Source organism: Stegodyphus dumicola, chromosome 10 (genome assembly GCF_044657685.1).
Source record: "Stegodyphus dumicola isolate Sdum_Otavi_A_Nest chromosome 10, ASM4465768v1".
Classification (NCBI taxonomy): Eukaryota; Metazoa; Arthropoda; class Arachnida; order Araneae; family Eresidae; genus Stegodyphus; species Stegodyphus dumicola.
Genome location: NC_140777.1, coordinates 84,073,153 through 84,099,409, shown reverse-complemented (window position 1 = coordinate 84,099,409; position 26,257 = coordinate 84,073,153). Strand labels below are relative to the sequence as shown.

The following is a 26,257-nucleotide window of genomic DNA, read 5'->3' as shown; positions in this document are numbered from 1 at the left end:
AAGTAAGTGCAGGGATGATTCCTCACTGACTGACTGACTGATTGATTATTTATTGCCGGACTACCGCACTAAGCGATGATTCCTCACCTTCTTCAGCAGCGGTTAAATACCATATTCTCACTTAATCATGTGTCCCCCCCGGGGGTCGACGTAGAGAACTCTGCGAAGTTACTGGATAGGATCTGTACCTAGGCAGTCTCGGCCACGGGGGTATAAAATTTATGAACTTGGTGGTTCTGAAGGCTCTGGGAAAGGTCACTTATTGGCCGGCCCCGGAGTCTGGCACGTCCTAGCGCGGCGTGGTACTAGTAACCCGGGGGTCTTCCACGGGGTCGCTGGGTAATGTCCCGCTGCGACGGGCTCGCCCAAGCGACTGGTAGGAGCATTAGACGACCGGTGCTGCCTGGGGCCTGTCCCCAGGTGGTGGGCTGCTCTTCTGGAGGGTAATAGTGGAGGTTGAACCTCCACGACGTGCCCAAAGGGAGAGTGGACCTGCAGTGAGATTAAGTTCTCGGAGCAGGGAAGCCCTAAACCTATAGTTAATCATGTGTCCTCCATGTCATACAGACGAGTTCATTGAAAGATGTGGAGATGGTCATAATGTTTTAGCTCGTCAGTGCCATTAGGTAAACAATCGGTATGCATATATAGTCAGATTTTCTGGCTTAGCTCTGCTGGAGCAATTTGGTCATTTAATTGTCACCATGCTTGGACTTACTAAAGATTAATATATTTAAATAATTCTCTTATGTGATTTAAACAGCACCTACAGATACGATACATCGACAGTTGCTCAATGACTTAATTAACCCAGGTTTTTATCTTACCCAGATATGTCTTCTTCTTTTATATGAAATTCATATACATATTTCTGGAATGAATAATTTTATTAAGAAATATGAAAATTTAATGGAGAGAGCAACTGAAAAGTTTGATTGATCTAAATAATTAACTTAACTAGAGGAAAAACCCAACATCCGAATATGATATGACTGAAACATATACTTTTTCTTTCAGTGGATTTTGTCTTTAATAAAATGCATTTTAAATTTGTTAGCTGCTTCTTAACTGTGAGCGCAGATATAAAAAAAAATTGTTAAGAATCATAATGTTACTAGTACAACCTTTAATTTAAAAAATATGAAACGTAGCATATAATAAAATATTATAGCAATTGATCACATTTTCCTATATTGAATATTTAATGTATTCTCTTTCTACGTTGCAAAATTAAACATTTTTCTTTTATTTTTTCAGATACACAGTGCCCAAGGTAATGTACGATTTTTTATATCTATGCTTTATATTATTCTCAGAAATAGTATTTAAAGATATAAAATTATTATTGTATTATTGTCTTCAATTTATATGTGTGTAATAGACTCGCAGTACTTTTGATTTTTTGGGCACATTTTAACTTGTAAATTTTTCATATTAAGAAATTTAGTATTATGCCTAAATTTGATATTTAATGATTTGATTAGTTGGAGATGTTTGGATTGATAAATTATTTATACTTACAAAAATAACAAATTAACATTTCTAATGGTGTATTCATATGGCATGATTCACTGTTCCAAACTTGAAGTAATGTTTTATTCTAATTTTCAATTAAAATTTTCACTCTGATTCATGAAAACATCTTTCGTAGTTCAGGTATTCTGATTTTCGTAATCTCTCATTTTTAACTTCTTGATTATTGACATTTTATTTTAACACTGATATTTTATTAATTTGTGTATATTATTATTGAAGTTGGTTTGATATCTTCCTTTGTAATGCTTAGTGCATAAAAAATTCTTTCTTTCTGTTGAGGATAGACTACAATTTGAATCTTTCTTCTTTAAAAGTTTTAAAGTATCTCCAGTCATCTTTTTAAAGTAACACAAAGAAAAGGAATACAAAAGTTAGATTTTCTAAAATCAGTCTTATTCAGAGAAAGATTGTTTAGCGAGTCTTGTTTGCGTTGCATATTTATAGAAAGTGTACTAAAAGTTAGGAATTAGGTCTCTAAATTAGCAGAAAATATCATTAAAATTTAACATATAAGATTAAAAAATAGCTGAAGATATGGAGCATTACATTTGTTTCACATAGTCATACTAGTTACTCAAGTTTGGTTTTGTTTATTTAATTACAGCAAAGTCTCGAGGGCTATGTGCCTAAGGTGAGGGATGCCTTCGTGGAGGACGTTCTAAAGGAAATTGGCTCGTATACACGTTATACATGAGGAAAAACCACGAAAACGCCCATGCAGCCAACCTATTCGCGAGGTTCGAACCTCAAACCGAACTACCAGCGTTCATATACTTTTACCGCTCGGCCGCTGGTGGGCTTTACTAATCACCCAAATGAGATAGCTTATGAATTCATAAGTAATTTTTAATTGATAATTGCAGTAGCGGTGTTATTTCCTTTATTCTGATTGGAGCTTCGGATAATTTTGTTTTGTTTTGTTTGTTTGCACTGTACTTTTTCATTTAATGTATAAAGTTTGATATGTTTTGCAATCCTCAATTAATGTCCAAACACTTAGTAGACGTTAGGCAAATTATCGCTAAGTCTAAAATAACAACTGGAAATTTGAGAAGGGTGTAAAAGACCGTTTTATTTAAAACGAAGAAGACCAGAAGGCACACCTGGTGATTACAACTCAACCATCTTTTAAGGTAAGAAAACCTAACAGTAAGTTCAAATGTAAAATCTAAATTCAAGTAACTAGTAATCGAAGGCTACACAAATCAATTTAATGCGGAGTTGGCTCAATACCTAGATATTTAAATATCAATATTTAAAATGCAAAGGAAAAGTCTACAAATCTTATCGCCCACCAGCGGCCGAGCGGTAAAGTCGCTGAACACTGGTCGTTCGGTCCGAGGTTCGAATCCCGCAAACGAGCTGGCTGCATGGGTGTTTTCGTGATTTTCCCCATGTGTAACGTGTATACGAGCCAGTTTCCCTTAGAAAGTCCTCCATGAAGGCATCCCTCCCCTTAGGCAGATAGCCCTCCAGGCTTTGCCGTAATTACAATAACCCAACCTAACCTAACTTACAAATCTTATCTGAGTTAGCAGTGTAGTAACGTCGCCTCAAGAGCTAACACCCTCATCTTAAATACATGCGAGCTAATTTGCATTCTAGCATGGAAACAGAAGGAAGAAGTAAGCATAAAGGTGTAAATAATAATAACTGGTTAATTAAAATAATAAAAACTCTACAAATATCTAATTATTATTACTTACAATTAAAACGACTTTTGAAATGTTATTTATGTTGACATTATTACCAAATGTGCATGATGATATTTAAAGCGCGTATTGATGATTGCAGAGCTTACAACGGATGTCGGTGGTGCTATGTATACTCACTGGGGACAAGGGGAGTGCTATTCAGAAAGAGCAAAGACCTTGTACTCTGGTATTATTACCTCAACTGACAGAATTAAAGGAGGATCTGCAAACATTATATGCCTTACAAATGACACTCAAACGGATGAAGATGCTAATGTCTTTAAAAGACATCACAGGTAAGATGAAGAAACAAAAGGATAAATAAGTATAAAAAATTAAGCAAACACTTTTCCATGAAGATGTCTAAATAAGGGAGAAAAATATTAATATATTTTCCTAATTGGAACAGAATATTATAGACGTATCCCAAATGAAAGTTCTCCAGTTGATTAGTGTCATCATTAACCGTAAAAGACTGTGTAGAAGTTTGAATTATTGTGTATGCTTTACATCATTGTCCTATACGACTGCTAAAGAATTAAAAACTATGGTAAAATAACAACCTTCATCTATTTTACATGCAGATATTTGATTGAAAACACTTCATAATACTTTAACATAGACATTTTGTATGTACCCTAAATGCGTTCGGTGCAGATGTATTAGTTTTTCAGCAGTCACGGAATGCCACAATAAAAATTCTTTCCTGATTGACTGCACCGTCAGTGAGACGGGTCTGGGTCATAATCCCGACAGCCGAAATCCCGACAAGCCAGAATCCCGATCCCGACTGTCCAAAACCCCGACAGGGCCGAAATCCCGACAACCCAAAGTCCCGACACGGTCGAAATCCCGACAAGGTCAAAATCCCGACAAGCCAGAATCCCGACAGGGTCAGAATCCCGAGTGTCCAGAATCCCGACAGGGTCAAAATCCCGACTGTCCAAAATCCCGACAAGTTAATATCTAAATATAAACACTCAATTTATCTTAATAAAATACAATTTTTAACTAACTATTACATATTACTAATTAAAAGTTTAAATCAAAAAATCATAAAAATTATGTCATTACTTAATATAATTTTTAACAAATTGAAATGACCGTTAAAATTTGAAATGAAGATTTATAAAATTCTTTTTATTAAGAAAAAGAAAACATCACTTACACATGCAAACGACATATTTACAGTGACACATTGTGAGCGATAGCACGAAGATATTCCATCACAGGTCGATTATCACGATCGTCCACAACAGTCATAATTCTCCTTTCTCTGTCATCATCTACCTTCCTACGTTTTGGTTGTTGTTCTTCGCGAAGAATGCATTCAACTTGGTATTCCACATGCTCCTGTTCTTTTTGAAATCCTTCTACGATGTTATAAACGCCGACATGGGCCCGTCCAATTAAGGTGTCCCATCTTCTGTGCCAATCCTCGACAGCATTTTGAGTGCGCGGAGCATTTATAGCTGCCTTTTCTAGATCACTAATGATTCTAGATGGCCTCAGTTCAATATTATTTTCTTCAGCGAAATCAATTAAATCTTGGAATAATCTTTTGTAATTTTCTTCAGATTTGCTAGTCATCAAAGCATATAGTAGTTGCAGCTGTGGAAGTATGTTAAGGGGTCATTAGGCCTTATTGGGATTTCGCCCGTGTCGGCATTTTGACCCTGTCGGGATATTGGACAATCGGGATTTCGACCCTGTCGGGATTTTGGCTTGTCGGGACTTCGACCCTGTCGGGATTTTGGCTTGTCGGGATTTCGACCCTGTGGGATTTTGGCTTGTCGGGATTTTGGCTTGTCGGGATTCCGTCTGTCGGGATTTCGGCTGTCGGGATTATATCCGGATACCTAGTGGGACATCAACTCTTATTATCTCAAGGTCTGCATCTGCATTGAAACTCTTGTCAGTAAATGCTTACCTCCTTTTACCTAAGTAAGCACTCTTGTTAATAAGTGCCTACCTAGAGGGTTTAATTTATGAACATGATTCCAAAGCTGTGCGTCATCAAATGAATGCTTTACTACCGATTCAATGATTAAGGGAGGTCTTCGGACTGGCTCTGGAAGCAGCTTTCGGGTCGCATCCGTGTGCCGAAAATATAACCAGACTTGATCATTTAGAGGAAGTAAAAGTCGTAACGAGGTTTCCATAGGTGAACCTGCGGAAGGATCATTACTGATGTTGAGATTAATCTGGCAAAAATATAGGTAAACCTCGGGGAGGGAGGTTTGCATTCCTTCCCTGTGCTGCACGTCACTACGCGTCGAATTTGAGAAAACTTTTGAAATCCCAAGCGGTTTACCTTCACCGGTTGTCTTGGATGACCGGCAAGTTTACTTTGAAAAAATCAGAGTGCTCAAAACAGGCGTGACGCCTGAATTATGATGCATGGAATAATGGAATAGGACCTCAGCTCTATTTTGTCGGTTTTCGGAATACAAGGTAATGGGGGGAGGAGGGCATTCGAGTTGCGACGCTAGAGGTGAAATCCTTGGACCACCGCTAGACGAACTACTGCCAAAGCATTTGCCAAGAATGTTTAAGAATAACGTCATAATTTATTTCTCAGCTTCAGTATCTAAATATTACTATCCAATGCAGGGAAGCAGCTGGCTTCCAGAAGGATTGCCTTTTTTTCCTGTTGTTTTCTGATGGTATATTTCTCCTCAGATCAGTTAGTCTATGCTTAATCAAATTTGAAATGAGTGATCATAATGTGTCTAATATACAGCTAATTGTTTTCTATGATTTGGACTTCTGATAACTACTTCAAAATTACTTTTTGAACATGTTAAGCTTATTTTTATTAACTTATTAATGCGCAAATTAAATCTTTTCTGCAGTTCTACTTTTCTCTTCAATTTCACCAGAAATGAAAATATGCTAGTTTTCGGCGAGTTTTGCGTTTTTCAAATGTTAGGCTAAAAGTCATGTTTGATTTGGAACCAGATATTCGTTTCTAATCTTCAATTTTGTTTGTAAGTATTTAAAGTATCAATATATTCTCAGACCATAAAAAGCAGTTGCGAAGTTTTGTTAGCATTTTAACTTCGTTTAGAATTCTACTTTATATAGCTAACTTTATATTATTAACATTAGAATAAAATTCTACTTTATGTATGTAATGTAAAATTATATGAATCAGAATTATAATATAACTATAAACATTAATTCTTCCTCTCTATTCTAAAATCGTAATAACTTATCTGCATTGCGTCATTCAAATTAATCATGCGATCTTACGTAACCGTTAATACCAGATGCCTCTTGACGACCCATCACCGAATTGTAAACCAAAACTTTTCTCTTCGCGTGCTTCCATCTTTCATAACGACGCACTTCAGTTTTTGCTCTCTACTTCCATCTTTCATAACTACTCTCTACCAGAAATGAAAATATGCTAGTTTTCGGCAAGTTCAGCTTTTTTCAAATGTTAGGCTAAAAGTCATGTTTGATTTGGAACCAGATATTCGTTTCTAATATTCTATTTTGTTTGTAAATATTTAAAGTATCGATATATTCTCAGCTCATAAAAAGCAGTTGCGAAGTTTTGTTAGCATTTTAACCTCGACTAAAATTCTACTTTATATAGCTAATTTTATATTATTAACATTAGAATAAAATTCTACTCTATGTATGTAATATAAAATTATATGAATCAGAATTATAATATAACTATAAACATTAATTCTTCCTCTGTATTCTAAAATCGTAATAACTTATCTGCATTGCGTCATTCAAATTAATCATGCGATCTTACGTAACCGTTAATACCAGATGCCTCTTGACGACCCATCACCGAATTGTAAACAAAACTTTTCTCTTCGCGTGCTTCCATCTTTCATAACGACGCACTTCAGCTTTTGCTCTCTACTGTGCTAAGATGTAATTCGCTGGCTTGCTTTCTATCTCAACAATATCAAAAATGTAAATCTTCTGTGGAAAGGCACGACTGGAGTGCCAAGTGATTGTCGCCACAAATATCAATTGGAAATAAAAAAGGAATTAAAACTGCCTCGACTGCCAAGTTCTTTAAATACTACGCAATCAAAATTCTTCTTCAATATGGATCTAATCACGCATCTACACTGCTCCGTCTTTTTTCCTTTGCTCTTATTATGACAATTAAGCCGGTAGGATAGTTTCCTGCAGCCTGAAACCTCAATGGAAAATTTAATTCAGCTCTTCAAATCATCGTTTTGTGATAAATCCAAGATAATGTGAAAGAAGTAAATCATCAAGTTTGTTTTTTCAGTGTTTAATAAATAACAGATCATTCTTCTGCTGTGGTGTTTTGCAAGTGCTTCAAAAAAATAATCACGCGTAGTGTTTACAGATTGAAAGTAATCTCTCGATAAATTGAGAAGTTCGAATGCCTAGTAAAAAGGAATATTTAATTTGCTTCGCCGACGTCTATAATATTTAGAAAAAAAGTGCTTTAAATCATCAGTGAATTACCGTTTAGGAATTCAGCATTACAGCGAGTTCAAGGTCGATCTGAGTTAGTGTTTGCAAGTATGTACGACAGAAAGTTATTTGCACTTCCGCTTTTTCAACAGCTCAAAAATTATTACATTCGTGTGAATCTAGCTCAGGAACTAAATTATTTAATGTGCTGCGGATTCTATAGTTTTCATTTCAACTTTGGTTAAAATTTCTGTAATTTGTTTTGAGAAAATCTGAAATTCTTGTTCATTAATTTTTCTAATTTTTCAAAATTATGTGTGAGCAAATTAAGTAACGAGTTTTAAGCTATTAAAATTATTCATAGGGAAGGATATTAAGATAAGTTTTTATGTTTTTGAAATTTTGTTGAGAATTTTGAATACGAATTTTATAATTATTCTAAAAATGACGTAGGTGTAAAAAATAAGTGAAATTATTACAGATACGTAATATGAAATTATGGTAAATGCATGTTAAAATTTATGGATTATTGTGTGTTAAGTATAGTATGATGAGGGTGTACTGGTTCCTTCAACAGAGGCCTGCAATTACCTCTGTACAGTAGTTCCTTTTACCCTCTTCATGCAAGATAATGTTGGAGGCTCTCATTTTATGAATGCATGCAAATTTTTAGTCCAAAGGGATTTGAATCCCGAAGGACTATTAGCTTCGTTTTGGCATTTTGCGTCGGACGGATAAATGTCGGTTCACTTTTCAAACTGTTGCCATAAAATGTTAGAGTCCTGCATTATATTTGAAGAAATTAAATAATGAAAATCTGCGTAAATGTATGTATATTTCTCACATTGTCATAAAATAACGGTACATAGAGTCATCGAATTTTGAATAACGTAATCCTCCAACGAATATGAGCATGTGGAAGACCAAATTTGAAATTTGAAATTTGTTTTATGATCGATTTCCTATTTTTTAAAACTTTGACGAATTTTTGATTAACAAACTCAAGGATTTCAAAGCGAGCAATGGCAACGTTGTGCAGAAAAAACATTTTTATCTCCAGCGCGTGAGTCTCTGTATCGGAAATTCTAAAGATATGCTCGTTTTAAAACTATTTTGCGATATTGCTGTTGCACTGGATCTTATGGTTTAAGTGCGAGGAACATGATATTTAATAAAGAAAGGTAACACACAAAATGTTAAAAAACGCCCCTTTGGACGTAATTTAAAATCTGAAACATTTCAGTTTTTTTTTAAATATTATTAATATTATTATATTTTTTTATTATGGAATGTATTGCTGCAGTTCTCAAAGGCCAGTTACCTTAATGCAAGGAACGGAGGCCTTTTCAAGTAACTTTCTAGGCACCCTGGGCCACCAGTGCATAGAACACACTGGTTAGCTCAAGAGGACAGCTCTATTGATGGATATGTTTGTTTAGAAGTATTGCGAGGCTTCCAGTTTGGTAAAATTAGGAATTGTAAAAGAAAGATGATAACGGTGAAACCATAAATTCTGAAAATCTTAATCCTATTATTTATGATGTTAAATTATAATTTATCAGTATGGAAATAAGTATCATAAATATCTATGTGCATTACATTTAATTATATGTAATGATTATGTAAAAGTTTATTTTGTGATAATCTGTAATCACAATAACCTTCCCTGAATTGTGAACATGATTATGTGAACTCTCAAACATAAAAACTTTTGGATTGAAGTGCTAAAAAATTCAATAGGACTCTAAAAATTAAAAAAATTATTAAAAAAAATTTATATTTATAAATTATACTTTACAGGACAAAAATTTTATGATTTATGTTTTTTTTACATTTGCTAGTGCTTTAACTCTTTCTCTTTAAAAAGGCTTCTCTGTTGCTAAGCCTTTTTCTTTTTGAAGGGGGGGAAATAGTAATTGTCATAATAAGAGCAAAGGAAAAAAGACGGAGCAGTGTAGATGCGTGATTAGATCCATATTGAAGAAGAATTTTGATTGCGTAGTATTTAAAGAACTTGGCAGTCGAGGCAGTTTTAATTCCATTTTTATTTCCAATTGATATTTGTGGCCACAATCACTTGGTACTCTAGTCGTGCCTTTCTACAGAAGATTTACTAGCATCTACATCCCAAAACGGCAGATTACGAGAGAGGCGATTCTATTATTTTCATCGGGGAGTATTGAATTTAGAATGGTTTTCTGAGGAACGCCAGCGGCAGTGCGCGATGTTTGCTTACATTAGGAAGTTCAGAAAATTGCAAAGGTGGATTGCCTTAGTTTCTGCGGTTACTTTCAGGGAAATATTAGGCAGTTTTTTTGGTTTGCTGATATATGGCAAATAGATAATTTACCTTTATAAATCCGCGTTTATCTATTTAAACTTCAGAAGATTTAAGATCAAGTGAATATATTTAACACAACAGAACCAAGCTTAAGACTTGTAAATCTTTAAAAAAAAAACAATACATTGATAATTAAAAATATTATTTATAGTTCATCACTAAAAACTTTTTATAAATGTTATCATATAATTAACAATTCATCCATGCATTATCTCATTATTTATTATAATTAAAAGAGAAGATAATTTTTACAGTAATGTTTAAAAATTTGCTGTTGTCTTTTAAAAGATTTTCAAGTCTTAAGATTGCGTTCTGTTGTGTTAAATATATTCTCTTCATTTTAAATCTTCTGAAGTTTAAATAGATAAAAGCGGATTATAAAGGAAAATTGTCTACTTGCCCTCTATCAGCAAACCGAAAAAAAACTGCCTAATATTTCCCTGTAAGTAACCGTAGAAACTAAAACAATCCACTTTAGCAATTTTTTGAACTTCCAAATGTAAGCAGTCCACTGCTGTTGCAATCCTCAGAAAACCATTCTAACTCTCCTACTCCCCGATGAAAATAATAGAATCGCCTCTCTCATAGGCTGCCGTTTTGGGATGTAGACGCTAGTCCGAAGACTTACATTTTTGATATTGTTGGGATAGAAAGCAAGCCAGCGAAATTACATCTTAGCACAGTAGAGAGCAAAAGCTGAAGTGCGTCGTTATGAAAGATGGAAGCACGCGAAGAGAAGAAAAGTTTTGGTTTACAATTCGGTGATGGGTCGTCAAGAGGCATCTGGTATTAACGGTTACGTAAGATCGCATGATTAATTTGAATGACGCAATGCAGATAAGTTATTACGATTTTAGAATAGAGAGGAAGAATGAATGTTTATAGTTATATTATAATTCTGATTCATATAATTTTATATTACATGTATATATATTTTCTTGCTATAGGTTTTATTCAAAGTTGGCACCTGTTTTAGTGCAAGGCCGAAAGGTGTCCAGTGAGAAACCTGTAGCTTGCGGGCTATGTTTCATCGAGGACAGAACATCGGCAACCACTTTTCCAGGACGTACAACATGTCCTCCGGAATGGAGTCTGGAATATACAGGCTACATGATGACAAAAGATATGAGAAGCAGAAAAGGAGATTACATTTGCATGGATTCGACTACTAATACCTATAATGATAAGGATATATTAGTGATGTCCAAGACAGAAAAACAAGATTATATCACTGACGTTAAACTGAGCTGCGGTACTTTGCCTTGCGACAAATATGAAAAAGAGAAGTTACTACCCTGTGTCGTTTGTACGTATTAACGAGGAAAATAAATGATGTTTATTTTATATCAGCACTTCACTGTTTATACTAAGAAAATATTAAACTTGAAGAGTTTTTTTTTAAATTCACAGAAATAAAATTTTGATGAATTAATTTAAACATTTATTTCTTTTTCAGTTTTACAAATTCACCACAGAAATAAAGAAATTTTGTACATCAACGAAACAAAGATTAAAAATTGTTTGAAAGAAAACTTTCATAAGCACCTGAGGTTACAGCCGAAAACATCGCAGACGAAAACGTCGCGGAGAAAACAACGCAAGGCGAAAACGTCGTGCTACAAAACATCGTGGGAGAAAACATCGCAAAGAGAAAACATCGCAGTTCTGAAACATCGTGGTACAAAACATCGTCGTCGAAAATAAAGCGCTTCAAAAACTTCGCAGTTTAAAAACATCGTCGTCGAAAATATCGTGGTAAAAAATAAAGTATCTACAAATTATCGCATGACGATAACATCGCAAACATGCTTTTTTCAGGCTTTAATAACTATACATGGATATTCCCGTAATGATTTGTGAGAGCAAGATGGGAAGAAGGATAATTTTTACTTTCATATTTTTATTAATCAATAAATTTTTGCTGAGAAAATAAAAAAGAAACTTAATCATAGAAAATTAAAGCAACTTATAGCATTGAATAGAATTTTAAACCGACATAGTTAACTAACAAAGGCCATTAATAAATAAGTTTTTGTAAAGTTTTCACTGGTAATTTTTCATGAAAAGTATAATCTATAAGTTGCATTTAGTTTTCTATGCTTAAGTTTCTTCTTACTTTTTCAGCAAAAATTTATTAGTTAATAAAAAAAATGTGAAAGTAAAAATTATCCTTCTTTACATCTTGCGCTCACAAATCATTATGGGAATATCCATTTACAATTATTAAAACCTGAAAAAAGCATATTTGCGATGTTATCGTCATGCGATGATTTGTAGATACTTTATTTTTTACCACGATATTTTCGACGACGATGTTTTTAAACTGCGAAGTTTTTAAACTGCTTTATTTTTGACGACGATATTTTGTACCGCGATGTTTTAGAACTGCGATGTTTTCTCTTTGCGATGTTTTCTCCCACGATGTTTTGTAGCACGACGTTTTCGCATTGCGTTGTTTTCTCCGCGACGTTTTCGTCCGCGATGTTTTTGCCGCGATGTTATCGGCGGACACCGCACCTGAAATGAACATCTGAAATGAAACTTTATTAAATGAAACTTTAACATCTAAAATGTGTCATAAGTTAATATACTAAACGTACGAATAAGAGAAAAAAAATTCATTTTGTGTGAAAAATAATTGCTCATATAAGTAATATTAGTGCTAGAAATTTGCAGATGATGAAAGCGAAGCCTGTACTAAATAATAATGAAAGGAAGGAAGATGTTTCCGTTCATCATTTGCCCTTCTGCAGCTGAAGAAGGAGGTTCTGTATTTAAACCTTCGAAGCTACTGCTCCCAATCTTTTAATATTACACCAATTTTTGTTGCCTTAATACCTTCAATAAGCATTATTTGGCATGTTATGCTAACTTAGATTCATATAAGTAAATAAAGAGAAATTTAACGAATGTGACTTTTGTGAACAGAATCTTTCAGAAACAGAAATCACCAGGAAATTATATTTTTCTTCTTATTTAAAAATAAAACTAATATCCACCACTATTATCTAATGAAATCGCATTTTTATCTTTTAAATGGAATAAGGAACAAAGATATATGTTGTTGCGTTTTTCTCTTCCTGACATCAGTTGTTACGGTATTTTCTCAATTCACGTTCGTAGGGGTTCGTAGATTTGGAGTGAATAACGACGATACTTGATGAAATATCGAAACACACTTTATTTACCAGTATTTTCAGGACAGCTCCAAAGTCACGTTTTACAGTCGTCGAAGATCTACTATAAACACGCTGACACGATCAGCGACACAGCCTTCAGGTTATCAGGCTACCACGGTGGAGACAGTTTCACGAAAAAGCACTAGAGTACAGCTCTCGACTCTGCTTGGTCGTTCTCGGAACTTCGCGTACTCTCGAGACTCTCCACGCTACAACTCGCGATGCGCTCGACGATACACAAGAGTATAGCTCTCGACTCAGCACAGTCTAAGACAAAACTCGGCGATGCACTAATTCGCGATGCACTAAAAGACTCTCTCGATGCACTCGACGACCAACTCTGCGCTAGACTTCGAGACACTCGCTGAATGACTGACTTTCAGCTCGCTAGACGAGGCACACACACTGAGACATTGACTGGAGACCTGCAGGGTTTATATAGTTTTCGGCTTGTGTTCGAGAACATTCTGGGCCAAACCGGTAAGAATTCGTTCCAGAAGGTTCTGCAACCGTCCATGGTATATCGCCAATTTTGTCGCCAAATGTCGCCAAATGGGCGATGTCTCGCCTTAAATCTGCTTCGCGGGGAAGCTATCTTACTGCGCCTGTACATTTCGTAACAATATAATAAGAGTCTACTAGTAATAACATAGCAATCGTTTACTAGAAGATAAAATTTTATTATTACACATAAGCTTTATTTTTGTTAAAAATGACAATGCTCACGTATAATAATTAGAAAAGAACTCTGCAGTCGAGGTACATAATTAATTATATGCGAATAGGAAAGTCTTTTTATTAAATCATTCATATTTACGTTTTAATAAATTAAACAATAGTCTGAAGTATTCAACATTCAGTTTTACAAATAAAGACGAAATCATCGTATTGATACTTTTTCGTTGCTTAAAAGATTTGTAATAGAATATTTTCGGCATCTGAATTGTAAACATTCTGTCAATAATAGGAGGCTGCACTCGTAAAAAATCACGGAAATATTTTATAAAGCTTTTAAATGGCTTATTTTGTTGAACTGATAGCAATGAATGATTTTAATCAAACATTAAAGATTTTACACAATGTGAGTTGTAATAACCTCTTGCTTTTGTCTTGATGCGATTTTCTTTCAAAGTGAAAATAATAATGCAAATATCTACTATATCTATATATATGTTCTTGAGAATAGACATTAATGAAGTTTTAAAAATGCAAAGAGATGAATCTGCGCGTTTATTGCTAGATTGAAAATTATAAAAATCTCAAAGTAAAGGTCGGTTGAATAAAATTTTGTTCATGCAATATGATGGTCTAACTTTTCTTCTCCGGGTAAAAGTTACCAAACTGAATAAACGCAAATTAAAAAAAAAAAAAAAAAAAAAAAAAAAAAAAAATCTGAAATGTTTCAGATTTTAAATTACGTCCAAAGGGGCGTTTTTTAACATTTTGTGTGTTACCTTTCTTTATTAAATATCATGTTCCTCGCACTTAAACCATAAGATCCAGTGCAACAGCAATATCGCAAAATAGTTTTAAAACGAGCATATCTTTAGAATTTCCGATACAGAGACTCACGCGCTGGAGATAAAAATGTTTTTTCTGCACAACGTTGCCATTGCTCGCTTTGAAATCCTTGAGTTTGTTAATCAAAAATTCGTCAAAGTTTTAAAAAATAGGAAATCGATCATAAAACAAATTTCAAATTTCAAATTTGGTCTTCCACATGCTCATATTCGTTGGAGGATTACGTTATTCAAAATTCGATGACTCTATGTACCGTTATTTTATGACAATGTGAGAAATATACATACATTTACGCAGATTTTCATTATTTAATTTCTTCAAATATAATGCAGAACTCTAACATTTTATGGCAGCAGTTTGAAAAGTGAACCGACATTTATCCGTCCGACGCAAAATGCCAAAACGAAACTAATAGTCCTTCGGGATTCAAATCCCTTTGGACTAAAAATTCAAAAGTAGAATCTTTAAATAAAAATTAAAATGATTTAATTTAGTTTGTGTAATTAGTTTGTTTTTGCTTTCTTAGATTTTTTACTATTTTTAAGCAATTGTATATATAATTATTGGTCTAATTTCAGTACGAATGCATGTAGGGAAAAGATCTGAACATTTGCGAACTATTAGAAATTTGTTTTAAAGTGGAGATTTGTTACTAAAAAGCGGTTTTGAGTATCAAATAATTCAGAAGAACGAAACACGTATTCGAAACTCATTAATCAACTTGGTTTAAGGTTTCAAAATACTGTTCTGTTTCACAAGTGTATGGCAAATTCTGTTTGAAGCGTTGAACAGAGGAAATTAATCAAAAAAATTGTTTGTTTTATTATGAATAATGTTCTGTAATTTTAAAAAAAATTTTCTCTTTTCTCATTTTAATTTTCATTTAAAGAGTACGTTTTTGAAAGTTTCATTAATCTGCGTTCATTCAGTTCGGTAATTTTTACCCAGAGAAGAAAGGTTAGACCTTTATATTGCAGGAACAGAATTTTGTTCATTTTCATTCCAACCTTTACCTTTCAAGGCTGGCATATTTTGCCAGCTTGCCTTGAAATAAATTTCCTATTCGTTTCTAATAACCGAAACTACTTGCCAGAAGTTAGTTTAAAAATACAAAAATGATTGCTAAGAAATAACCACGGGACTATCATAGTTATGACGTGATTGTTTGTTGGAAACAAAAAGTAAACTCATTTATCCTGTTAAAGAAGGCAGTACGATGCAGTCCGAGATTTATTTCACGTATTTCATGAAACATATTTGGTTATTGGACAAACAGAACGTAATAGAACGTTGAAAAAACTTTCAACCAAGTATAAAAACGTTATACGTAATGATAGTGAACTGCACATCCACTTTTCTGCGGAAATGATACTAACGTAAAGCAGATATTATTCACATTCTCCATCAATTGCAAGTGCGTAAATGAAACAAACAGAAACAAGTGTTTAAATATATTCAGTGAGGAAGAAACTAGAAAATAGTCTAGCTCAGAGGTATTCAAACGTTTTGGCAGTGAGGGCCTATTTAGGACATAAAGGTAACATGCCTATACAAAAGTTTAAAAAAATCAATAATCTAATTCTAATCAACTAGCATCTAGCATCACTATGTAATATTAAAACTCAGGAAGAGGTTAATTCTTTTATTTCGTTCAAAAACAATGGTTACAGAGGCTGCTTGCACATTCTTAGATGATTTTGCTTTACTATTAAAAAAAATCTGATGTGTACACCCAACGACTTCCTTGTACGGAATATTAAATTATACGCATTTTTTCTTGCATTTTATTTAAACTTATTGTATTGAATTAAATCTACTTCGTCGATAGCGCAAAAGATGCAATAGAAAAAATGCACTCTTTAAAATTCACTATATTTGTTTACCATAGCGACACTTACCATAGCGTTCATATTATAACTCAAAAAGCACAAAATTTACATCATTTGAAGAATTATCTAACCGTTGCCACATGTTCTATTCAAATACTATAATAAATCTAGAACGATGTATATAAAAAAACTAAGCAAACAACAACAACAAAAAAAGTTTTTCACTGACGATTCAGTATTTCTCATTCAATTAATTCAGTTTTCACTTCGCGACTAGGCAAAATTACATAAAAACTCAAAATATCTATATTGAAATTACGAAGTAAATCTTAAACACTTATTTCCTCGAAAAAATTCCAGAAAGGATTAAGCATGATTTAATTCGCAATAATAAATGAAGGCGTTATCTTTGTTGTTGCGAAGCTTAGTCTCTCTAGATTGACAACAAATCTACTATTCTGCTGTTTTAAATGTAAACAAATATGTCCGCCATGTTATTTGAAACTTAAGGCTTAACCGCACTTAAACAGCTTTTAAATTGTTGATAATTCTACAAATATTGCTTGCAGATTTCCTAAAGGCATAAAAATCTTAACCGGAAGATAAGAACAAAATAATTCAATCCTTTTTAAAGGAAAAAATGCACAATTTACAAACTTATAAGAGTAAAGAAACTGAGATTACTGAGCCGGGTAACAGGGTAACAGAGTGGATATATATATAAATATATTTATATACGTTTGGTGCGACCGATTGCAACCAAAATACGAGGTGCACATCTACATGTTATAGCAGTCCTATATACAAAATTTCAACGCTCTGAGGCTACTCGTTTTTGAGTTATGTGAGATATATACGTACGTACGCATAGACGCAACGAAATATTCTCTTTAGAATTCATTTTAAATTAGTTTTATATTTTTTTAATATAAGAGTTCTTTATTCTGTCCTTACGTACAGATGTCACGCATAAACATCGTTAGATTGCATTCGATAGAAAAATGGTATTAGCATAAAAATGGATATTAGCGCTGAAATATGCTGCCTGAAACTTTTCGCGATTACAATACTACCTTTTTACTCCGTACAAGGAAGTAAAAAGTCGCGTACTTGGAAATTGTTTTCGAGCTTAACTATACCTTATTTTTTTGGAAGGCTATGTTTCTACTCTTTCCGAAGAAAATTATTCGTATCTAGTTATTAAATCCGTTGTTTTTTGGTATCTAAAGCAACGATAGGTAATATTGTCAACCAAGAAAACAACAACAAACTCTTATAACCCCTCCTGCTACTGAACGCAACTGCGGTGTTTTGTAACTATTCTAATTGTTACAAAACGATTGTTAAAGTGTAACGATTGCAGCCAATAAGTGGGCTTGAATCCACGCTTCTAACCACTCCATTATCTCACTCCGGATTAGGCAGGAGGAGAAAGAGCAGAGCACGTCAACTAAGCAAAAGAGCTTAAAAAAAAAAAAAAAAAAAAAAAAAGCGGGTAAAAGACATGGAGGTAGGAAAGGGAGGAGGGGCCATTCCGCGCTAGAAGTGAAGCACTGCTTTGAAGCTTGGGTCACCAGACGGGGTGTTCTTTGTTTACATTCAGAAGCTCGCTTGACAAGATTCTGATAGTATTTCGACACACGACAGTTCCATAGAAATCGAAAAAGGGACACTCTCGCATGAAAGAAACATTCATAGTGTGATGGATAATAGCAATTTGTATAGTTTACTGACATTGACGCAAAAATCACATCTTGGTTATTTTTCGATAACTAACAACAGCGCGATTTTGATTATGAATTTGTTTTATAAAATTCTAAGCTGTTGAACTAAAAAAATATAGATTTTAAGAAAATTGCTAAAAGAAATCTGCCAAAATTTATTTTCTAGAAGATTTGAAAAGTTTGAAACTTGATGGCTAAATGTAAATATAAAATTATGTATGTTAAAATATTTGTAATTAGGCACATAGGTCAGATTAAGTTTTTATTAAATAGAGTAATGCATGCAAGGGCTATCTGCCTAAAGAGAGAGATGCCATCGTGGAGGAATTTTTAAGAAAAACTGACCTTTGAGTGGGTATTAAAAATACTTATAATTTTCATTCAAATTATATTCATATATATTTTTTATGTAAAACTTTCGGGTGTATGCTAAATTAGTGTAAATTACTTTACACGAAAAATATAGTGAATGCACAGAAATTAAAGATTTGCACATGCCGGAAATGATAAATAGGAAATATGTATGGGTATTTATGCATGTGCTTGCAAAAAGCATGCATCCGCCTTTGACAAAATACTTAAATATTCATTAAATTATTTATAAATGTATTTGAAATGAAGAATTTATTCACTTATAAACAAATGTGAAAGTACTGTGAAGAAATCTAATGATTAAATGTATCTAATTTATAATGATTATAAATGTTATCTAAATATATAATAACCTGAATATTGAATTGTAAACATAAATTGAAATCCTGTTGACAAATACGTTATAAAACTATTTAAGCAAGAATTGTTCGTATTGGAAAGCAATCTGTTAAAAGGTATTGTAAAGCAAATGCTATGAGATGCGCACTTAAGAACGTAATAAAGAGTTTTGGAATATGTATTGTTAAAATGAAGGGTAAAAAAAATCTGATAAGTATAATTAAAAGAATTATTCCCTTTACATTTTATAATAACTCAGTTACAAGTTTTAAATAATACTTAAAAAAAAAAAACTTATTTTATTCCCTTTCAGAAATGTTCAGAGAAAGTCAAATACTATTTAATACTATTTAATACCTATTTAATTATTAGGAATTAGCGAAATACTTATTTAAAGTATTTCGCTAATTCCTAATAATTCTCTAATTTAAAGTGAACCGAATAGAGCATTAATTATAAATTGACTTACATTTTTCGATTTAAAAGAAGCCAAAATATCATGTAATATTTAAGAAAGTATTTCAGGAAGAAGCTCTATAAATAGAAAAGAAATAATGCATAATTTTAATATTAATAATACAATAAACTTTGATCTTAATTTTTGTACCTTAACCGAATAAAATCGAATTACCTTAATTTTTTTTTCTAATGTAATTAACGAAAACTTGTGAAAATATTTCATTCAAATTAAACCATTCTGAGAAAACTGTCCTGTGAAAAGTATAGCATTTAATTCCGTTCAGAATGAAATGTTGTTTAAAAATATGTTGTTTTCACATACTTAGGACTCTGAAGTGTTGTAGAAAAAGAAAATATATACATTTGCGACGTAATTACAAAATATTTACACCCGAACGCGTCAAATCCCATAGAACTCAATGGTAAATGACCCAATGTTTTGGTCACCATGTAGGGATCGCCGGTGCTTCAGAGCAGGGTACGGAGAAACTTGTTTAGGGCGACTCCATCTTACTTCCTACCTCCATGGTAAAAGAGAAGGGGGTGTCTTTCTGCTAATAAGGAAAGGAAAACCAAGAAAAGGAAAAAAAAAACTTCAAAATTTGGCTTCAAGTGGTATAATTGTAGGTTTCGAATATTGCAAAGGTAAGATCTTTAATATTAAAAGAAAATTCGACAAGTCAAAGGACAGTTGAAAATTATTAAAATGCTCAGTTTTAAATGTAAACAAAGTGATTAATGCTGATTTTAATATTAAAAAGGCAAAAAAACATATTGTGCATCGTCATCCTCCACAACATATCGCTTAACGCAGGACGCGTTGCAGAATTCTTTATAAGAAACATTCATCTGAACAAAAATGGAAAAATGCTTTCACTATAGTTGAATCTCCTTGGGTGTATTTAAATGACTGTAATAAAAAGAGATCCATTTATTATCATTAGAGAGGACAAAAAATCTTAAATTATGTTTCAAAGAATCGAAAGAGTTTCGAAGGGATTTATGATTATTCCAGGTTTTTCATATAACCGTAAATTAAAAATAAAGAGAGTAGCGAAAAGTTCCTCAATGTCGTAAATAAACGGTATTTTCTTGATTATAATTAAACAAAATCTGATGTGTACACCATATGACTTCCTTGTACGGAGTATTAAATTATACGCATTTTTTCTTGCATTTCGTTTAAACTTATTCGATTGAATCAAATTTACTTCGCCGACAGCGCATAAACCACAATAAAATAAATGCATTCTTTAAAATTCACTCTATTTGCTTACCATAGCGGCACTCTGGTGCCAGGTTCACTTAACAGTATTATATTTCGTTCATATTATAACTCAGAATGCACAAAATTTATATCATTTAAAGAATTATCTAATCGTTGCCACATGTTCTATTCAAATACTATAATAAAGCTAGAACAATGTGTAAAAGAAGTTAAGCAAACAAAACAAAAAAGAAACAGTTTTTCACAGACGATTGAGTATATCTCATTCAATTAATTCAGTTCTCACTTCGCGACAAGGCAAAAATATATAAAAACTCAAAATATCTATATTGAAATTACGAAGTAAATCTTAAACACTTATTTCCTCAAAAATTTCCAGGAAGAATTAAGCATGATTTAATTCACAATAATAAATAAAGGCGTTATCTTTGTTGTTGCGAAGCTACGTTTCTCTAGATTGGCAACAAATCCACTACTCTGCTGTTTCAAATGTAAACGAGCAACGGCCGCCATCAAAAAAGTTATTAGTCTTAGCGGCACTTAAACAACTTTAAAATTGTTGATAATTCCAAAAATACTGCATACAGATTTACTAAAGGCATAAAAACCTTAACCGGAAGATAAGAATAACATACTTCAACCATTTTTAAAGCAAAAAATATACAATTTACAAACATATAAAAGTAAAGAAACTGAGATCACTGAGGCGGGTAACAGAGTGGATATATATATAAATATATTTATATAAGTTTGGTGCGACCGATTGCAACCAAAATACGGGGTGCACATCTATATGTTATACTAGTCCTGTATACAAAATTTCAACGTTCTGAGGCTACTAGTTTTTGAGGTATGCGAGATACGTGCGTACGTACGTACATACGTTCGTACAGACGCCACGAAAAATTCTCTTCAGAATTCATTTTAAAGCAGTTTTATAATTTTTTTGAGGAAAGGAGTATTTTATTCTGTCTTTAAGTACAGATATCACGCAAAAACATCGTTAAATTGCATTGGAAAGCGGTAAAAATGGATATTTTCGTCTAAATACGCTGCCTGAAATTTTTCGCGATTACAATACTTCCTTTTTACTCCGTACAAGGAAGTAAAAATGACCCTTTCACTTTGTACCTTGATTTCTTTTCTACCAATATACATCCAATCGGAGATCGTATACGTTAAAAGCTGGCAGACATTTTTATGTGTAACGAATACGAAAGCTACCCTTTCATACGGAATTAGACTTCCATAACGCTGAGAGGGTTAAATGAAATGATAAATTTTTGGGTAGCAAACAACACACACCGAAAGAGATTTCGGATCCATTTGGAGGCAGAACAGTCTTCAGGATAATAAGTATTAATGATACTTAAGATATGTCAAGTAATTTATTACATTTTTGTAAACCAATTGGAGAACTTTTAGTTTGTTTTCTACAACAAAACTTTCTAAAGTAGAAAATGCTGCAAAATTAATCTCTTTGCAGTATGAGCACCACAAAATTTCTTTCTCGAGCCTTTGATTTTACTAATAGCTATAAATATATTTAACTGTTCTTCTTGAAAACTTAAATTCAACTCATTCAGGTTGAGAAAAATATCATTTAAGTAAGCTAACATGCATAACCATTCTTCGTCAGTTAAAAACTGTAAAAGATTTCTGCCATTATCATTGTCATTTAAAAACGCAAACACTTCATCTTTAAGTTCGAATAGTTCCGTAAAGAAACTATTGACGTTCACTGCCAATTTCTCCGCATATTTTTGAAAACGTTTATATAAGAAAACGTTTTGAATTCAAAGAACGCGCTTTTATATGGTTAACTCCAATATCGTAGACAGATTTTTAAGTTTGGTGGCCTGCTTTTCGATACAAGCGCTTTTGTATGGCTCAGATAGTGAATTCTTGTTATACTGGGACAGATGTTTTAGATTCAGGTTGAAAGTCCGCTGTAATTTCCTACCATCTTAGGTATGTCATCATTATGCACCACCACACGATTTGTTCAAGAAATATTGGTTTCCGTGATGCAAAGACTTTACCAATTTACCTTTTCCCATAGTCCTTTTTAGTTCCTTTCAAGAAAGAAAATTTTCAGTGACCTCATTTTTGTATTCGTATTTTGCAGGAAAAAAAAATTACTTGTGAAGCGTTTTGGCAATCGGTGATTCATCCAATTGACGACACTTTTTTGAAATCTGATTATAAGTTCGCTTTCCCCATTATCTACCATTTGGTATATACATTTATCAACTGTTGCATCAGAGAGTGGTATTTGATATAGTTTTGTTGCTTTTCGGTTTCGTCAAACATAATGCCTATTGTATCCTGGGCTGCTGAGCAAATAACTCTTCAAAATTGTGTACGGCTTGTGAGTTTTAATTATACGACAGCTCACTCGACACGAAGCCTCCAGTCCCTGACATGATTGCAGACCTGCTCACCAAACCGCTCGGCAAGCCTGTGTTCGAGAAATTTCGAGAATCGCTGCAAATGGCGATGTTGCCTGTCAAGTAGGTTTATTGGTATACAAATTGGTGATGGACTGTCGCCAACACAGCAATAAACAGTGTAATCTGGACACCCTGCAAAGGAGTTTATTTGTATGACTCGTTTCTTCTCTTATTTTCTTTTCTCACTCCTTAAAGAAAGGACAGTAATATTAATCTCTCTTATATAACTCTTTATCTTGCAATGTTCATCTACTACCTCTTTTTGCTGATGATGCTGTGCTGGATACAAGGCAAGATAAATTATTCTACTCTCTACATTGGTAATTTGTTGTGAAAACGTTTACTATAAAAAATATGCTTACAACATTCAGTACATACAAAACCTTATTTTATAAACTCACTATCAAACTTACAAACTCGTTTGTTTGCTTTTACTTCTTTAGATCTAGACGATCTCGCAGAAGCCCCCAAGTGTATTTGGTCGGTGTTGGAATTTAAAGCAGCCGAAATCGAAGCACTTTTCTCACCATTTTTGCCTTCGTTGTCAGTTTTTTCAGTTGCATTTTATCCAATTATCTCTGAGAAAGCATAAAATTTGTGAGTTTAAAAGCAGTCCATTTAACTCAAATACAAAGTTAAATACGGAATTGTACATCAAAATTTTAATTAAACTCCTAAATGTGCCACATGGCCTGTAAGTAGAAAATCTAGGCTCAGTTTATGTGCACATCCTCTGGAAACGAGCGTGATGTTACTCTCTGTCTATCAAAAGAATTGTTATCGTCATTATGTCTAGTACTAATCGGTAGTGGTCGCTATAGCAGAAAGGCTAGAATATTTCAGTGAGCTAAGTGAATGATTTATTGTTATTTTTCTTTTGGCGAATGGTGGCCGCAATAAAGAGTAGTCAATTCAAATTTCACATTTTACCAGCCAAAAAAGTTTGCCAATGCTGTATTTTTGTTCAATAAAATTTGTATACAGTTTTTTTAATGCACCTTGTGACCCCAGAGTAATTTTTCATGACCCACAGATTGAATACCATTGGTGTAGCTTAAAGGTAGGAAACCTCTTAATGTCATTTGTTGGTAGAGAGAGAAGGAAATAGAAGTAATTGAGGAGTCAAGTTCATTTAAAACTGTGGATGAATAAGCTTAACAATTTGGATCATTGACTAAAACAGTCAGGTTTTTTGAAAATGAAAAATGAAGAGCTTCCAGAAATCTAGTCCAAACTGAAGACATATTTGAATAATTTTGGCGACAGAGCTTTTGAAAGTAGGATTTTCTGTTCAATAATAATACACTGTGAATGGTTTAAAAACTTTTATTTTTCTGAATAATAAGAATCCTGCTCGCTGATGTGAGACTTGAAGATTTGCCGCATTTTGTCATCGTTTATTCAGCTGCATTTATATCTGGGGCAAGGTATTTGAGAACTGAATTACGAATTTTATTAAATTAATAATAGACAAAACGACACAAAATTTAAATCTGTATAAATGCGAGTAATTTTACGATTAATCGATGGAAAGCACAGTAAGAAATATTTTATTTGCAAATGGAATTTTTAACATAGTTTTATGGCACTATTATGCGAATGATGAAACTATAATTAAAACCACTTTATAAGGTCAACAGTGTTACACTAAAATCGTTAGTGAAAAATGAAGTATTTTACCCAGTATATGAAAAAAATTACATACTTATGTGCACCATGATAAACTTCAAATGTCCTTTTCCATGTATCTTGTCTCATTCAACAATTTATGAAAGCAAAAATAAAGCAACAAACAAAATAGAAAACTTTAAAATACAAGTACCAATATACAAGGTTGTTCAAAAAGTTCGCGGAACGCCATCTATTCGTCAATATTAGACCTAAAACTTCGATGCCATTTTCATATTCGTTCTTTCTTAGGAACACGTCAAAAGTTTCATTTAGATCTGTTAATTTATTCATTGTTTAACCGCCCTTTATATCTAAAGTATTGTGGCTTTTTTCAAGTATGGATAAAATTGAGCAACGTGCAGTTATCAAATTCTTTGTAAAGAAAGGTTTAAAGCCAATGGAAATTCATACCGAAATGGTGAATGTGTTGGGTGAATCTGCTCCTTCAAAAACAATGGTTTGCAAGTGGGCTAGTTTATTCAAAAGTGGTCGTACCAGCCTTGAAGACGATCCGCGAGAGGGACGTCCAAAAACTGCATCAACACCGGAAATCATCGGAAAAATACAAGATATTTTATTGGAATATCGTCGATTGACTGAAAGAGATTTAACATAGGCTTTAGGCATTTCATTGGGCACAATGAGCAATATTTTGAGTGCTAATTTGGGTTTCAAAAATCTCTGTGCAAAATGGGTGCCGCATTCTCTAACGATGGAGCAAAAACACATTCGGATGCGACTTTGCAGAAACATTTGGAGATTTATCACAATGGATGAGACTTGGGTCTACCATCATGATCCTGAATCAAAACAGGAGGCTAATGAGTGGTGTGAACCCGGCTCTTCGGCGCCGAAGCGAGTTCGTGTGCAAAAATTAGCCAAGAAGGTGTTAGCATCAGTTTCTTGTGATGCGAAAGGAATTTTGTTTGTAGATTACCTTCAAACTGGCAAAACAATTAATTCGGATTATTATTGTAACCTTTTGAATCAATTAGACGAAAAAATTCGTGACAGAAGACCCGGATTACAGAAGAAGAAAATCCTTTTCCACCAAGATAACGCACCTGCGCACACAGCTCAAAAAACCATTGCTAAGTAACTGAATTGAAGTACGAATTGTTGCAACATCCAGCCTATTCGCCAGATTTAGCTCCCTCCGACTTCTGGCTCTTCCCACACCTCAAACAATATCTCCGTAGAAAACGATTTTCTTCAAACGAAGAGGTAATAGCTGTCGTGGAGGGATATTTTACAGAGCTGCCGAAAAACCCCTACAGTCAAGGGATCCATAAATTAGAAGACCGTTGGAATAAGTGCATTGAAGTTGAGGGAAACTACGTTGAAAAATAAAGTCATTTTTACAAATAAAAATTGGTTTCTTCATTTCCTTTCCGAGAACTTATTGAACAACCTGGTATACCTATTGTATGTGTGTGGGGAATAGAGTGCTCCAGAAAAGCATGCATGTGACTATGCATACGAAGATATATTT

The 26,257-nt window shown here is 33.4% G+C and overlaps 1 protein-coding gene across 2 annotated transcripts in view; it reads left to right on the top strand.

Moving 5' to 3' along the window:
* The window catches only part of LOC118187891 (uncharacterized), a 68,505-nt gene extending 57,077 nt beyond the window's left edge, over nt 1-11,428 (top strand). For both annotated transcript variants that reach the window (XM_035358180.2, XM_035358179.2), the window contains exons 8-10: nt 1,258-1,273; nt 3,331-3,526; nt 10,938-11,428. In XM_035358180.2, coding sequence (XP_035214071.1) covers nt 1,258-1,273; nt 3,331-3,526; nt 10,938-11,307 — 582 coding nt within the window. In that variant the 3' untranslated portion in view covers nt 11,308-11,428. The remainder of the gene's footprint in view (nt 1-1,257; nt 1,274-3,330; nt 3,527-10,937) is intronic.
* Nucleotides 11,429-26,257: the final 14,829 nt, after the last annotated feature.